We start from the raw sequence: 17,495 nt of genomic DNA, 5'->3' as shown, positions 1-17,495 counted from the left end.
GGATGCAAAACAGAGGGAGATACATCTTTCTGGAGAAATAAAGTTAATTAAAACTATGAAGAACCAAGGAGTTGGCAAAAACTATCCCCTCCACCACTAACATGGAAGGGGAGAGTGTGGGGGGAGGGGGACATGCCCCGGGGGACAGTCCAGTCTGTGAAGTTTCACGCAGTGGCGGAGGAAGGGCAGCTGGGTCAGGGTGGCGCCTCTTCTGGTCCCCCAGGCCATTCCAGGCCATCCTCTAAGCTGGCCAGGGCTCCTGATGGCCATGGAGGTGCTGGATTTGAATCCCAAAGTCCATTTGACTGGGTCTCAGGGAGCCCGGAAGGGCTGCTTTTGTCTTGGTCAGTCATCCGTGGGTTGTTCTGGGCCTACTTTACTTGTGGGGGTATTGCTGGGCAGTCCACAACAGCAATGTTATATTATAAACCTCCATATTCTCCCAGCCACGCCCCTCTTTTTCTTGCTGAGGCCAGAGGGAGTGGCTGTGGAGTGGGACTGCCCAGCTTGGTAGGAGTGTCCTGTGGTGTTGGCCACACTCAGGGGGTAGTGGGTTCCCTCTGGGGCTTTGCTGCTAATGTCACAGGTACCATGGGTGTCTTGGGTGCCACTGGTGTCTCGGGTGCCGCTGGTGTTGCAGGTGCCACTGGTGTCTCGGGTACCACAGGTGCTGCTGGTGTCCCAGGTGCCACTCTTGTCCCAGGTGCTGCTGGTGTCCCAGGTGCCACTCTTGTCCTGGGTGCTGTTGGTATCTTGGGTGCTGCTTTTGTCCTGAGTGCCGCTGGTGTCATGGGTGCCACTGGTATCTCGGGTGCCACTCTTGTCCTGGGTGCCGCTGGTGTCTCGGGTGTCACAGGTGCCACTGATGTCATGGGTGCCACTGGTGTCTTGGGTGCCGCTCTTGTGATGGGTGCCGCTCTTGCCGTGGGTGTCATGAGTGCCGCTGGTGTCTCGGGTGTCGCTGGTGTCACGGGTGCCGCTGGTGTCACGGGTGTCGCTGGTGTCTCGGGTGTCACGGGTGCCACTGATGTCTCGGGTGCTGCTCTTGCCGTGGGTGCTGCTCTTGCCGTGGGTGTCACGGGTGCCGCTGGTGTCTCGGGTATCATGGCTGCCACTGGTGTCACAGGTGTTGCTCTTGTCACAGGTACCACTGGTGTCTCGGATTCTGCTGATGTCTCAAATATTGCTGGTGTGTTGGGTGCCACCTGTGCTGCAGATATTGCTGGTGCTCCAGGTGTCAGGCATGCGGTGTGTGTGGTGGGTGTCGGGGGTGCCATGGATGAAGGGAGTGGCCCCATGGTCACACCAGGAAGATGGGGTAGGTGGGGGAGTGGTAGGGTCAGTGATCTCATCTGAATCGTGGGTTGTCTCTGGTATCCAAATGGTCTCCCTCACGAATAGCCAGGCTGGTATGATGGTAGAAATCTGAGGGCTTTGAGGCTGAGGTTTTTGGATGGTGAAGTCCTTCATGGCAAGGGAGGACTTCACAAGGATGGACTGGGGCCCCACCCTGGGTGTATTCAAGCTCAGGCTTTCTGAGCTCTGGCTTTCTAAGGAGCCCAGAAGCTTCTGCACTGTCACCTCTGAGTCCTCTTCACAGAGTGGCTGGAGTGGCTCCTTATCCACTTGACCCATGGATGATGCCAAAGACGGGTAAAGTAGCTCTGGTTGTCGGGTCGAGGGTCAGCATGCTTGCTATTAATGTTCTTATTTTATCGGCGAAGGCAATGGCAACCTACTCCAGTACTCTTGCCTGGAAAATCTCATGGACAGAGGAGCCTGGTAGGCTGCAGTCCATGGGGTCACGAACAGTCAGACACGACTGAGCAACTTCACTTTCACGCATTGGAGAAGGAAATGGCAACCCGCTCCAGTGTTCTTGCCTGGAGAATCCCAGGGATGGAGGAGCCTGGTGGGCTGCCATCTATGGGATCGCACAGTTGGACTTCACTGAAGCGACTTAGCAGCAGCAGCAGCAGCAGCAGGAGGCTAGAAGTTCAAAATCAAGGTGTTCTTAGGGTTGGTTTTAGTTACTGGCTTGTAGACAACCACCTTCTGACACTATTGTTCTTGTGTCCCTAAGTCATGTCTGACTCTTTTGCAACCCCATGGACAGGACTGTAGCCAGGCAGGCTCCTCTGTCTCTGTCCTCACATAACCTCTTCTCTCAGCACACATGGAAAAGAGAGTTCTGAGTGTCTCTTCTACTTCTTACAAGGCCACTTCCTATCAGACTAAGGCCCCACCGTTTGGCCTCATTTAACCTCTAACCTCCTTAGGACCCTATCTCTAAATATGGTCACATTGGTGGTTAGGACCTCACTGTATAAATTTTGAGGGATACAGTTTGGTCCATAACATTCTGCATTTTCCCCCAAATTTAGGTCCTTCTCATGTGCACAATACACTCACCCCATCTCAACATCCCGAGAATTCTTTTTTAAAAATTAATTTATTTTTTAATTCAATTAATTATAATTAATTAATTATTGCTCTCAGAATTTTGTTATTTTCTGTCAAACCTCAACATGAATCAGCCATAGGTATACATATGTCCCCTCCATCTTAAACCTCTGTCCCATCTCCCTCTCCATCCCAACCCTCTAGATTGATACAGAGCCCCTGTTTGCGTTCCCAGAGACATACACTAAATTCCCATTGGCCATCTATTTTACATACAGTAATATAAGTTTCCATGTTACTCTCTCCATACATCTCAGCCTCTCCTCCCCTTTCACCATGTCCATAAGTCTGTTCTCTATGTTTGTTTCTCCATTGCTGTGCTGCAAATAAATTCTTCAGTACCATTTTCCTAGATTCCGTATATATGCTTAAGAATATGATATTTATCTTTCTCTTTCTGACTTACTTCATTCTGTATAATAGGCTCTAGGTTTATCCACCTCATTAGGGCGGATGCAAATGTGTTCCTTTTAGGGCTGAGTAGCTATATTTTTCCAGTAGTCATGTATGGATGTGAGATTTGGACTGTGAAGAAAGCTGAGCGCTGAAGAATTGATGCTTTTGAACTGTGGTGTTGGAGAAGACTCTTGAGAGTCCCTTGGACTGCAAGGAGATCCAACCAGTTCATACTAAAGGAGATCAGTCCTGGGTGTTCTTTGGAAGGAATGATGCTAAAGCTGAAACTCCAGTACTTTGGCCACCTCATGTGAAGAGTTGACTCATTGGAAAAGACTCTGATGCTGGGAAGGATTGGGGGAAGGAGGAGAACAGAGGGGACAGAGGGACAGAGGGAACAGAGGGACAACAGAGGATGAGATGGCAGGATGGCATCACCGACTCAATGGACGTGAGTTTGAGTGAACTCCGGGAGTTGGTGATGGACAGGGAGGCCTGGCGTGCTGCGATTCATGGGGTCCCAAAGAGTCGGACACGACTGAGCAACTGAACTGAACTGAACTGAATATTCCATTGTGTATATGTACCACAACTTCTTTAGCCATTCTACTGTTGATGTACATCTAGGTTGCTTCCGTGTTCTAGCTATTGTAAATAGCACTGCAGTGAACATTGGGGAACATGTGTCTTTTTCAGTTTTGGTTTCCTCAGGGTATATGCCTAGAAGTGGGATTGCTGGGTCATATGGTGGTTTTATTCCTAGTTTGTAAGGAACTTCCATACCATCTTCCATAGTGGCTGTATCAATTTACATTCCCACCAACAGTGCAAGAGGATTCCCTTTTCTCCATACCCTCTTCAGCATTTGTTGTTTGCATACTTTTTGATAATGGCCATTCTGACCAGTGTGAGGTGATAGTCTCACCAGTTTTGATTTGCATTTCTCTAATAATAATCAATATTGAGCCTCTTTTCACATGTTTGTTAGCCATCTGTATGTCTTCTTTAGAGAAATGTCTTGTGTAGGTCTTTTGCCCCACTTTTTGATTTGGTTGTTTGTTTTTCTGGTAGTGAGTTGTACGAGCTGCTTGTATATTTTGGAAATTAATCGTCTGTCAGTTGTTTCATCTGCTATTATTTTCTCCCATTCTGAGGGTTGTCTTTTTACCTTGCTTATAGTTTCCTTTGCTGTGCAAAACCTTTTAAGGTTAATCAGATCCCACTTGCTTATTTTTGTTTTTATTTCCATTACTCTAGGAGGTGGGTCATAAAGGTTGTTGCTTTGATTTATGTCATCGAGTGTTCTGCCTATGCTTTCCTCTAAGAGTTTTATAGTTTCTGACCTTACATTTAGGTCTTGAATCCATTTTGAGTTTATCTTTGTATATGGTGTTAGGAAATGTTCTAATTTGGTTCTTTTACATCAACATCCTCAGAATTCTTAAACCATTCAAACAATTCCAAGTTCAAAACCTCATTAAAATATCACTTCGTCAGGCACGGATGAGAAGTGACACATAAAATTAATCCTTGCCTAACCCATAAAGAAAAATACAACATATTGTTGAAACACATACCAGAAAATTTGGATAAGTAAAGGTACTCTGAGTGCTATAAAGGAGCCCATTCCCTTAAATGAACCAGAACACCTACTTCCAATTCAAATTACTGTAGAATTCTTTTCTTGGAACCTCATACGATTTTGACATTCATATGGGAGAGTGAGTGAGGACAAGAGATTTTTAGAAAAACAAATCGATAGGAGGATAGAGACTTTCCTAACCTGATGTCGGAGTGTCCTGCAAGACTGCTCTAAGTAAAACAGTGCCGCATCAGTGCAGAACACACTGAAGTTGTGCAGTGTGAGAAAAGTGCAGAAGCAGACCCATTCAAAATGAGTTTAACCCAAAAGCAGTTAGTCATAGAGGGAAGAAGAGTTTTTAAAAAATTAACACCACAAAACTACAGAAAGTGTTTTTAAGGACATTAAAGAATGTGTTCATTGCTTTGTTGTGTCCGACACTTTGTGACCCCATAGACTGTAGCCCGCTTGGCTCCTATACCCATGGCATCCTCCAGGCATGAATACTGGAGTGGGTAGCTATTCTCTTCAGGGAATCTTCCTGACCTGAGCATCGAACCCAGGTCTTCTGCATTGTAGGTAGATGCTTTACCGTCTGAGCCACCAGGGAAGCCTAAGGACTGTTAAAGAAGACCTAAATAAATGAAAAGGCATTGTATATTTATGGATCAAAAAACATAATATTATTCACGTGACAGTAAATTGATCTACAGATTCAACATAATCTCCATCAAAATCCCAGCTTCTTTGCAGAAATTGGCAAGCTGATCCTAAAATTTATATGGAAATATAAATGACCCAAGATAGCCAAAGCAATCTAGAGAAAGAACAAAGTTAGAGGGCTCAGACATATCAATTTCAAAACTTATTACAAGACAATAATAAGACACTGCAGTACTAACATGGGCTTCCTTGGTGGCTCAGCACTAAAGGACCCACCTGCTAATGCAGGAGACACAGGTTTGATCCCTGCATCAAATAGTCACTCCAGTATTCTTGCCTGGGAAATCTCATGGACAGAGGCGTCGGGCAGGCTGCAGTCCACACTGTCCATGGGATCTCAGAGTTGGATGTGACTTACTGACTGGACAGTAACATGGTGCTAACCTAGCATAGACACATAGATTGATGAAATTGAATTGAAAGTCTAGAGACAAATCCATATATCTATGTCAGGTGATTTTCTACAAGAGTGACAATACCAATTCAATGAGGAAAGAACAATTGCTTCCTCATTGGTGAAGGACAACTGAATATGCAAATGCAAAAGAATGAACTTGGACTTCTAGCATATAAGGTATTCAGATCAGATCAGATCAGATCAGTCCTTCAGTCGTGTCTGACTCTCTGCGACCCCATGAATCGCAGCACACCAGGCCTCCCTGTCCATCACCAACTCCCGGAGTTCACTCAGACTCACGTCCATTGAGTCAGTGATGGCATCCAGCCATCTCATCCTCTGTTGTCCCCTTCTCCTCCTGCCCCCAATCCCTCCCAGCATCAGAGTCTTTTCCAGTGAGTCAACTCTTCACATGAGGTGGCCAAAGTACTGGAGTTTCAGCTTTAGCATCATTCCTTCCAAAGAAATCCCAGGGCTGATCTCCTTCAGAATGGACTGGTTGGATCTCCTTGCAGTCCAAGGGACTCTCAAGAGTCTTCTCCAACACCACAGTTCAAAAGCATCAATTCTTCAGCACGCAGCCTTCTTCACAGTCCAACTCTCACATCCATACATGACCACAGGAAAAACCATAGCTTTGACTAGACGAACTTTTGTTGGCAAAGTAATGTCTCTGCTTTTGAATATGCTATCTAGGTTGGTCATAACTTTCCTTCCAAGGAGTAAGTGTCTTTTAATTTCATGGCTGCAGTCACCATCTGTAGTGATTTTGGAGCCCAAAAAAATAAAGTCTGACACTGTTTCCACTGTTTCCCCATCTATTTCCCATGAAGTGGTATTACAAAGCATTAACTCAAAATTTATCAGAGACCTAAATTTAAGAGCTAGAGCAATAAAGCCCTTGAAAGTAACTCTGTAGCCATACATCTTCATGCTTTGGATTAGGAGATGGTTTCTTAGATATGACATGAAAAACAACAAAAATAGATGAATGGGACTACATGAAAACTTAAAGTTTTGTTGCTACAAGGGATGTGACCAAGAAAGTGGACAGCCCACAGAATGGGAAAAAATATTTAAAAAGCATATACATGAAAAGGAACTTGTTTCTAGGCCTGTTTGTAAGTCCAACAAAGTTAGCCTAGGTACCCAACAAACACAATTGGCTATAGAGTTTTGCACTGTAATAGGTTTATGATACTTTTCACACAAATAATGCGTAAAAAGCAAACACAAAATAAAACATTCTTCATCTTACATTACAGGACCTTGAAAAACTACAGTAGTACAGTTACGATAGCTGACATCCAGGGGCACACTTGCATCTTTGAAAGTTCTCAACTTGAAGGTTCATATGTAGGGGACTTACTGCAAACTGTATACACTGAACAGTGACTTCTAGGCTATGTGAATTGTACCTCAATAATGTGGTTGGGAAATTATAAAACACAATTGTATAAGAGAGAAAGTGGTCAACTAATTAAAGAGAAATAAATAAAATGAGAGCCCAAACCCACCACATACAACAGAATAAATTCTGCCTGGATTAAAATGCTTTAGTGTAGTCATTAAACTGGAATAGAACTACCAGGATGGGAAAGACCTTTTCAAGCATAAAAGAAATGACAAGAAAAAATTGATATGTGTTATTAGTACAGAAAAGCTTAAGAGCTGAATGTTAATTTTTTTCCTGTAATTCAGCTCATCCCTACACACAAGCCTCCATTTTTGCTCTAAGCAGGAAAACCCAAACTTGGCTGTAGCTTATGCTTTTACGCACAGTGATTTCTGAACCTTAACCTGCTCAATTAGGGATTGGCCCTGTGCTTTTCACTCCTTCTCCCCAGGGGTGGTCTCAGTTTCTGAGGAGGAAAAGAGGATGAAAGGAAAGTTAGGAAGCTGTCTGACTCTGAAGGAGGGCAATCTGATCCTTACAGCTGGGCTTCCCTCCTCCCTACCTTCTCTGAATATTCACTGGAAGGACCGATGCTGAAGCTGAAGCTCCAATACATTGGCCACTAATGGAAAGAACTGATTCATTGGAAAAGACACTGATACTGGAAAACACTGAGGGCAGGAGGAGAAGAAGGGGGCAACAGAGAATGAGATGGTTGGATGGCATCACCAACTCAATGGACAAGAGTTTGAGCAAACTCTGGGACATGGTGAAGTACAGGGAAGTCTGGCCTGCTGCAGTTCATGGGGTCACAAAGAATCGGAAACAATTCAGCAACTGAACAGCAACTTTCCTTCGGGCAGCTCACCCCTGTAGCTGGTCTCTGGCAATGCCGCCACAGCACGCATGAGCTCACAAGGTTGTTTTAATTTTTTAATATCAGTCTTTATTTATTTTTGCCATGCTTCACCGCATGCGGGATCTTAGTTCCCCACCCAGGGATTGAACCCGAGCCCCCTGCATTGGGAGCACAGAGTCTTAATCAGTAGACCGACAGGGAAGTTTACACAAGGTTGTTTATACTGCATTGTGCTTTCGTTTCAGTGTCCTGGACGTTGCCTGGGTCGCATTGTGAGGATGCAGCAGCATCACATAATTTGTCAGCACCCCAACAGTTCTGAGTCTGGCTGTGATGACACAAAGAGGTACTGGCCCCACCCTAGGGCAGCACACAACCTCTCCCACCTCAGATAAGCACTATGATGTCTGGGAATGGCTCATCCCTCCTGTACACCACCTCTCATAATGCACAGTTCATACTCAATTATGATTTTTTATGGCACCATCCTCAGTGGTATATGTTATGCTGTTGCTGTCCCATCACTGAGGCGTGTCTGACTCTTTGCAACTCCATGGACTGCAGCATGCAGTCTGTAGGGAAACCCTGTCCTTCAGCATCTCCCAGAGTTTGCTCAAATTCATGTCCATTGAGTCGGTGATTGTTTCTAACCATCTCATCACCTTGATTTCCTTTAGGATTGATTGGTTTGATCTCCTTGTTATCCAAGGGACTCGAAAGAGTCTTCTCTTGAAAGTATCGCAATTAGAAAGCATCAGTTCTTTGGTGCTCAGCCTGCTTTATGGTCCAGTTCTCACATCTGTACATGACTACTGGAAAAACCATAGCTTTGACTGTACAGACTTTTGTTGGCAAGGTGATGTTTCCACTTCTTAATATGCTGTCTAGGTTTGTCATAGCTTTCCTTCAAAGGAGCAAGCATCTTTTAATTTCATGGCTGCAGTCATCATCCACAGTGGTCTGGAAGCCTGGGAAAAGAAAATCTGTCACTGCTTCCACTTTTTCCCCTTCTTTTGGCATGAAGAGACTGGACGCCATGATCTTATTAGGCTTTTGAATGTTGAGTTTCAAGCCAGCTTTTTCACTCTGCTCTCTCATCCTTATCAGGAGGCTCTTCAGTCTCTCTTCACTTTCTGCCATTAGAGTGGAGTGGTATCATCTGCATATCTGAGGTTGTTGATATGTCTCCCAGCAATGTTGATTCCCGTTTGTACTTCATCCGGCCCGGCATTTTGGATGATGGACTCTATGTAAAAGTTAAAGAAGCAGGGTGACAATATATATCCTTGACATCCTCCTTTCCCAATTTGGAACCAGTCCGTTGTTCCATGTCCTGTTCTGTTACTGCTTGACTTGCATACAGGCTTCTCAGGAGACAGGTAAGGTGGTCTGGTATTCCCTTCTCTTTTTGGAATTTCCCACAGGTTGTTGTGATCCACATGATCCACACAATCAAAGGCTTTAGCATAGTCAATAAAGCAAAGAAGTAGAAGTGTTAGTCACTCGGTCATGTGCAACTCTTTGCAACCCCATGGCCTGTAGCTTGCCAGGCTCCTCTGCCTGTGGGGTTTTCCAGGCAAGAATACTGGAGTGGATTGCCATTCCCTTCTCCAGGAAATCTTCCTGACCCAGGGATCGAATCCGGGTCTCTTGCATTGCAGGAAGATTCTTTACTGTCTGAGCTACCAGGGAAGCAAAAGTAGAAGTTTTTCTGGAATTCCCTTGGTTTCTGTATGTTCCAGCAAATGTTGGCAATTTGATCTCTGGTCCTCTGCCTTTTTGAAACCCAGCCTGAACATCTGGAAGTTCTCAGTTCACAGACTGCTAAAGACTAGCTGAAGGATTTTGAGCATAACCTTCCTACCATGTGAAATGAGCACAATCGTACAGTAGTTTAAACATTCTTTGGCATTGCCCTTCTTTGGGATTGGGTTGAAAACTGACCTTTTCCAGTCCCATGGCCACGCTGAGTTTTCAAAATTCATCAGTTCCCTTTAATTTACAGATTAAATCTGGATCCTAGTGTTTTCAATTATTCTAAATTTATTCCTCTGTTTAGAAACTGTTTGATTAGGACGTTGGGACAGTGGGTTGGCAGAGAATAAAGTAAACTTTTATCTTGTTGAGGGGCTTACACAAGAAGAATGCTTCTGTCTTGTATAAAAGTCTAAACTGGCAGATGGTTTAGAGGGTAGAAGAGCTCCACTCCCTGAGATCACTCTGAGACATAGATGCCTTCCATCTGGCGGCTCCACCACCCTAGAGGAACATGCTGCAGCCAGAGGAAGTGAGGAAGAGCCAAGAGGGCCACCAGTGGAATCTGGAGTTCTGCCACCCTCCTCTTGGTGTAACTTTGAACTTTCTGAGCTCTTGATCTTCAGATTGGGGTATTACTGTCTGTGTCAAATTATGGTTGGGAAGTTGTTTTTTAATTGAAGTGTAGTTGATTGACACAAGTGTGTGTTAATTTCTGCTCTACAGCCAAGTGATTTAGTTATACATATTTACACATTCTTTTTTAATATTCTTCTCCATTATAGTTTATCGTAGGATATTGAATGTAGTTCTGTGCTACACATTAGGAATTTGTTTATCCATCCTGTATATAGAAGCTTACATCTGCTAACATCAGCCTCCCACTCAGTCCCTCCCCAACCCCCCTTCCTTGGCAACCACCAGTCTGTTCTGTCAGTGATTGTGTTTCTGTTTCATAGGTAGGTTCATTTGTGTCATTGCTTAGATCCCACTCATAAGTGATATCACATGGTATTTGTCTTTCTTTTCTGATTTCACTGAGTATGATAATGTCTAGTTGCATCCATGTTTTCCATCCTTTTTGTGGCTGAGTAGTATTCCAAATATATGTCTACTACATTCATCCATTCCTCTGTTGATGGACACAGGTTGTTTCCATATCTGGCTGTGTGAATAGTGATGCTATGAACATTGCGGTGCTTGTATCCTTTTTATTTTTAGTTTGTCCATTATATACCCTGGAGTGGGATTGCTGGATCATATGGTAACTCTTGTCAGTTTTCTGAGGAACCTCTGTACTGTTTTCCACAGTGGCTGCACCAACGTACATTCCCACTAGCAGGGTAGAGGGTTCCCTTTTCCCCACACTCTCTCTAGCATTTATTTGAAGACTCTTTAATAATGATCATTCTGACTGGTGTGAGGTAGTTCCTCACTGTAATTTTGATTTGCATTTCTCTAGTAATTAGGGATGTTGAGTACCTTTTCCTGTGTTTATCGGCCATCTGTATTTCTTTTTTGGAGAAATGTCTATTTAGGTCTTCTGCCTATTTTTGGATAGGTTTTTTTATGTTGTTGTTGAGTTGTATGAATTCTTTGTACATCTTGGAAATTAAGCCCTTACTGGTTGCATTATTTGCAAATATTTTCTCCCATTCTGTAGATTGTCTTGTATCTGGGAGGTTTTGATTAATTGGTTTAGTGTAAAGCACTTAGCAGCCTGAGTCATAGCAAATGCCCACTCTGTGGCTCTTCCTTCCTCCACATCGTGAGTTGCTGGGGAAAATGAGATGACCCTGACCATTGGCTCAGTTTCCATTTTGAGCCTTCACTAAGTTTTGTCGATGTAGTATCAGCTGCATTTCCTATTCCCAACACAATTCCAGCCAGAACCATCCTCCTAGAATGGAAAATGTTCAGAACAGACACCCTGATTCTCAACAGAAAACCTAGTTTCCAATTTTGTTCAGAAGATAGAGCCCACACACTGATTGATATGTATCATCCCAGATGTTTTACTATGCACGCTCAAAGATATATTTATATTACAAACACACAAGGTTTGTGCTTTCTTTATAATAAACAAGACATATTTTGTATGAAACTTGTTTTTTTTTTCCTACTGATCAATATGTTATTGACTTTTCCCCCATCTAAGTACATAAGGGTCACTTCATTCTTTTGAATTGTTGTATTTACTATTACCTCATTCTTGTCCATTGCTGATGGGCATTTAATTGTTTCCATTTTTTGCTATTGCAAACAAATGCTACAGTAAACATCCTGGAATATATATCTTTATGCATAAAGGGTAATACTCTTACAGGATAGATTTTAGATATGGACTTAAATCGACAGACATGCTCGTCTGGATACTGCTAAATTACCATCAAACTGTCTCTACCAACAATATATGAGAGTCCCCCTTTTTACCAACTTTATATAGATTTCCAACGTTTTAAAAATTTTGCCAATCTGATGGATGAAAATTTATATCTTAATGTAATTTGTACTTTTCTGTTTTGTATGACTTTTGGCTCTTTGTGTTTTTTCTCTAACCGATCCACTTCTTTCCTTCTTTACCACCAATCTGTTTGGCCAAGCCATCCTACTAATCTCCCTCCATCCACCCATGATCCTTCTAACCCAGGCTCCATACTGCAGCCACAGTAATCGATTCCAAAATGCAAATCTGATCTTACCATCACCACACCCATCTCCCTGCTAGATTAACAACACTTTAGAGGCTTCACTTGCTCTTAGGACAAAGGTTGACCAAAATTGACTATGTGGCCTATAAAATGTTGCACAGTCGAGTCCCACCTCCCTACACAGCCTCATCCAGGACCTCACTCTGTCTCCCTCTTCATGTTCCAGTCACACTGTCCTTCTTTCAGTTCCTTGAGTATGCCATTCACTTTCCAACTACTTTTTGGCAGCCAAAACAGGAAGCAAAAAAATATTCATGATAATAGAGAGGACAACAAGGCATGGAAAGATCTACCAAGAGGGTATCCGGTTAAGTAGGGTTTTGGAGAAAGAGATATGCAAAAGAACTTAAAGGGGAGACAGTGCTTATATACATGTTTCTTTAATTGTCAAAAAAAAAATAAAATAAAATAAAAGAAATAATAGAAGAAAAATTCCTTGACCTGAGAAGGAAAAAAAAAGAGTCAAATTGCCTTTTATTTTCTCTATTGTTTCTGCTTCATCCAAGGTTGGCAATTCAGCTTTAATCCTAGTGCTTTTCTTTCATGCTGTTACTTTTCCCCAAATATCTGGTGGTTTATGGAAGCAAGACTAGGTTAGTTTAGAGAGCTTCTGTGGGTGGATTTCTTTTGAAGTTTACTGGCCTCACTGTCCCCCACAGACCTCTTCTGCTGAGTGGGTGGGCTCGCTGAAGGTAGGTGAGGCATTAAATCTCACTTTACAATGCAGTGGGTAGGCGGGAGACACCCACTTGCCATAGTAGGGCCTCAGTAAATATTAGAGGGTGTTTAATCTGGTAGGCTGCAGTCCATGGGGTCCTTAAGAGTCAGACATGACTGAGTGACTTCACTTTCACTTTTCATTTTCATGTATTGGAGAGGGAAATGGCAACCCACTCCAGTGTTTTTGCCTGGAAAATTCCAGGGACAGGGGAGCCTGGTGGGCTGCCATCTATGGGGTCACACAGAGTCGGACACAACTGAAGTGACTTAGCAGCAGCAGCAATAGGGAGTAACATTATTTGTGGCCATGGGTAGAGAATCAGTGGTGAGCGGGGTGTCTACTAGCCTCTTTTATTGACCCTGGGAAGAGTTTGGGAGGTGTGGCTTCCATTGTGGAAAGAGTTTTAAAGGGAGTGAGAATTATCAGCGTAAAACTAGCTCACATATAGGAAGACAACACGGGGATCTGAGGAAATGCTTGAGGACTGAGAGAGTTTGTTCCCCAGAGCAGTAATTCCTAACCTCAGCCACAAGTCAGAATTCCCTGGGAAGTTTCTTTAAAATAAAGATTCTTGGGCTCTCAATTGGGACTTAATGAATTAGAATCTTTGGAAGGGAATGGAAGCTGGCAATCTACATCTCTTTTGTCTTTTTTTTTTTTAATTCTTTCTGAATCTACATCTTTTTTAAGCTGCCCACATACTTCTGATAATAAGGCAGATTTGAAATCTGTTGCCCTACAGAATCAGTAAGTTCCATCTGGCTAATGATGAAAGGGGTTATTTGAGGCAGGAGCAGAGCTGGACTGAAGAGGAATGAGAAATTGAGAAAGACTAGAAACAGGGTTACTTTGTGATTTCTGCTGCCATTTCTACTTTCATGTTTTACATAGAAAAACATATGAGCTCCACTTGTGTGCTCATTGTTGGTACACAGACTATGAGCCCCCAGCTCGGGCATCACCATCTGCAGTCCCATCCCTGGCCATGAGGAAGTGAGGCTCTCTGTTGGAGCAATCTTGCATTCTCTTACTGAGTTCTCAAGTGACCAGGCTCTTGGGTTTCAGCATCTTCACTGGTGTCCAGCTCCATGTTCCTGTATTATCTTGTATATTTAGGAAGCTGAATAGTTTCTTCTGACTTCCCACTGACCCTATCTTCTATTGAAGCAGAAAAAGTAGCTGTATTAAGGTCCTGTGGGCTGGAAACAACAAAAGTCAACTTGGAATGATTTATACAAAGATAATGGGAGAGTTCTTAAGATAGGACAGCCATTCTTAGATACAACAATTTGGTATCTTTTAAAATGTATTCTCTGAATATTCTTCGAATGTTGGTTCAACTCTTTTTAGTAGAAACTTTGGTCTATCTCTGTCCTGTTGTCTAAAGGAACCCAACTTTTGGCCCCATAAGTTTCATACCCACTGGGGAAAACAAAAACCCTCCAGTTAACAGGAAACCCTTATCCCTCTTCCTCTTATAAATCTTATAATCAGTTTGATGTGACAATATTGCTTAAGGAAACCCTTTGATGGAGTCTTCCCCCTACCTGCTAATCAAAGTATTGCTTCCAACTATGTGTAATACTCTTGCAATTTAGCAGGCACACACACACTGTTTGAGAAGTTCAGGTTATCAGAATTTTCTCCATCTTATCACATTTCCAGTGGTGTTTCTCACTCCTTATAGATTATGTGCTTGGATAAGCAGGCTTTTATAGGAACAAAAACATTCCAATCCAAAGGGATGATTCTGTGAAACCTCAGGAGGGACTGTTACTACGAAATGAATAGTCATTAGGGTTGTTTCTCTTCTCATCTCTGCAGAATGTTATTTTTTCTACTTCCCTGGCCCTCATGGCAGAGTACGGCCACTGCTACTCCAGCCTTCATGTTTATATGTCTTGTTCCAGCAACTTCCAAATTCCTGGGAGAAAGACAGTGGCAACTAGCTCAGGTTAGGGCCCTCTTCCAGTCATCTTTGGGGATGGGGAGATAGTCTTATGTGATACAAATACATTAGTTCCTAGGAGCTCTGCCCTAGAGAACAACAGATACCCCAAAATGGGTCCTCTGAGGTGGCTCACTCTCTAGGGTAAATATCTTTTCAGTAATCAGAGGACATTCGGCAGGCACATGAAAAGATGCTGAACATCACTAATCATCAGAGAAATGTATATCAAACCCACAATGAGACATCACCTCACACCTGTCAGAAGGTCTATTGTCAAAAAGACACCAAATAATAAATGTTGGTGAGGATGAGAAAAAAGGACCCCTTGTACACTATTAGTGGGGTTGTAAATTAGTACAGCCACTATGGAAAACAATATGGAGATTCCTTAAAAACAACTGCCAGATGATCCAGCAATTCCCATGCTGAGTATAAACCTGAAGAAAATGAAAACACTAATTCAAAAAGATGATGTATCACACAGGGAACTCTGCTCAGTGTTATGTGGCAGCCTGGATTGGAGAGGAGTTTGGGGTGAATGGATATATGTGTATGTATGGCTGAGTCCCTTTGCTGTTCACCGGAAACCATCACAACATTGTTAATTGGCTATACTCCAATAAAAAATTCAAAATTTAAAGAAAAAATATATGCACCCCAATTTTCATAGCAGCATTATTTGTAATAGCCAGGATGTGGAAACAACCTAAGTAGCTATCAACAAATGAATGAATAAAGAGAAGTTGTGGTGTGTGTTTGTGTGTGTATATGAATGGTATACAATGAAATGGTATTCTACGATAAAAAAAGAAATTGTGCCATTTGTAACATCTTGGATAGACCTGGAGTGTGCATATGCTTAGTAAAGCAAGTCAGACAGAGAAAGAGAGATACCATATAATATCACTTATATGTGGAATCTAAGAAATGAAACACATGAATGTCTAAAACAGAAACAGTCTCATAGACACAGAAACAAGCTGCTGCTGCTGCTAAGTCGCGTCAGTCGTGTCCGACTCTGTGCAACCCCATAGACAGCAGCCCATCAGGCTCCCCCGTCCCTGGGATTCTCCAGGCAAGAATACTGGAGTGGGTTGCCATGTACTTGCTAGTGGTTACCAAACAGGGAAAGGGGTGAAGGAAGGGCAAGATAGGAGTAGGAGGTTTAAGAGGTGTCAGCTACTAGGTATAAAATAAACAAGATATGAGGGTGTGATATACAGCACAGGGTACATGCGATGCTGTGCTGTGCTTAGTCACTCAGTTGTGTCCAACTCTGCAACCCTATGGACTGTAGCCCACCAGTCTCCTCTGTCTATGGGATTCTCCAGGCAAGAATACTGAAGTGAGTTGCAATTCCCTTCTCCAGGGGATCTTCCCAACCCAGGGCTCAAACCCAGGTCTCATGCTTTGCAGGCAGATTCTTTACTATATGAATCACCAGGGAAGCCCTTGTTGTACATTTGAAACTGACATAATATTGCAAATCACTGATACTTCATTTAAAAAAATTAAGTACCTACTATGTAGGGTAGTTGTGAAGAATAAATGAGTCAGTCTGTGGGAAAGTATTTGGAAAGTTCTCTGGCGCATGGTTATACACATAAATATACACACACAGTGGACCCTTTCTGACAACAACAAAGGCAGAGGTCCATTAACTTTCTGATCTGCTTTAAAGGGCAAGGCAACTAGAGGCAGATCCTTCTTCCCAAAAGGTCTCACTACCAAAGTGGAATCACATATGTCTTCTTCTGGAGAGCAGACCCATAGCTTTGGTAAGTGTTCCCTGGGGTCCATGGTGCCCACAGAGCGAGCGCTGCTGTTGGCACAAGAGGAGTAGGTGGCCTGCCAGACTGTGACGTTCCCCGAGGACAGCAAGAAGCCACTGGCCCAGCTAAGAAGTGGGCTGGTCCAGCGTCCGAGTGATGGTGTGTCCTCAGTGGAAGCGCAGGCACTTCCCATAATGGGCACGAGGGCTCACCTACAGGTTCATACTCATACTGGAATATATTTCAAGTGCTTATATAGACAGAACTTAGTTTGTTAACAAATGTATCACTGTCCTCTTCCTCACCTGAACCGACTGCTCCAACTCCTCAGGAGAGTGGGTTTTTTTTCTCCCCAAAGTCATTTTTTTTAATTTATATTTTTATTGAAGGATAATTGCTTTACAAAATTTTGTTATTTTCTGTCAAATGTCAACATGAATCAGCCATAAGTATACATATATCCCCTCCCTTTTGAACCTCCCTCCCATCTCCTGCCTTATCTCATCCCTCTAGGTTGATACAGAGCCCCTGTTTGAGTTTCCTGAGCCGTAAGGCAAATTCCTCTTGGCTATCTATTTTACGTATGGTAATGTAAGTTTCCATGTTACTCTCTCCATACGTCTCACCCTCTCCTCCCCTTTCCCCATGTCCATAAGTCTGTTCTCTATGTCTGTTTCTCCATTGCTGCCCTGTAAATAAGTTCTTCAGTACCATTTTTCTAGATTCCGTATATATGCATTAGAATACAATATTTATCTTTCTCTTTCTG

At 43.1% G+C, this 17,495-nt stretch overlaps 1 protein-coding gene across 8 annotated transcripts in view; it reads left to right on the top strand.

Annotated features, from left to right (window-relative positions):
* Positions 1-17,495, top strand: part of ADAMTSL3 (ADAMTS like 3) — a 378,195-nt gene that overhangs the window by 347,568 nt on the left and 13,132 nt on the right. For all 8 annotated transcript variants that reach the window (XR_008705347.1, XM_055555931.1, XM_055555927.1 and 5 more), the window contains one exon: positions 8,062-8,162. Coding sequence is in view for 7 of the 8 variants with exons in the window: in XM_055555931.1 (XP_055411906.1) it covers positions 8,062-8,162 (101 nt within the window). In the remaining variant the exon portion in view is untranslated. The remainder of the gene's footprint in view (positions 1-8,061; positions 8,163-17,495) is intronic.

Source organism: Bubalus kerabau, chromosome 19, assembly GCF_029407905.1.
Source record: "Bubalus kerabau isolate K-KA32 ecotype Philippines breed swamp buffalo chromosome 19, PCC_UOA_SB_1v2, whole genome shotgun sequence".
In the NCBI taxonomy this organism is placed as follows: Eukaryota; Metazoa; Chordata; class Mammalia; order Artiodactyla; family Bovidae; genus Bubalus; species Bubalus kerabau.
This window is presented reverse-complemented; position numbering and strand designations above follow the sequence as displayed.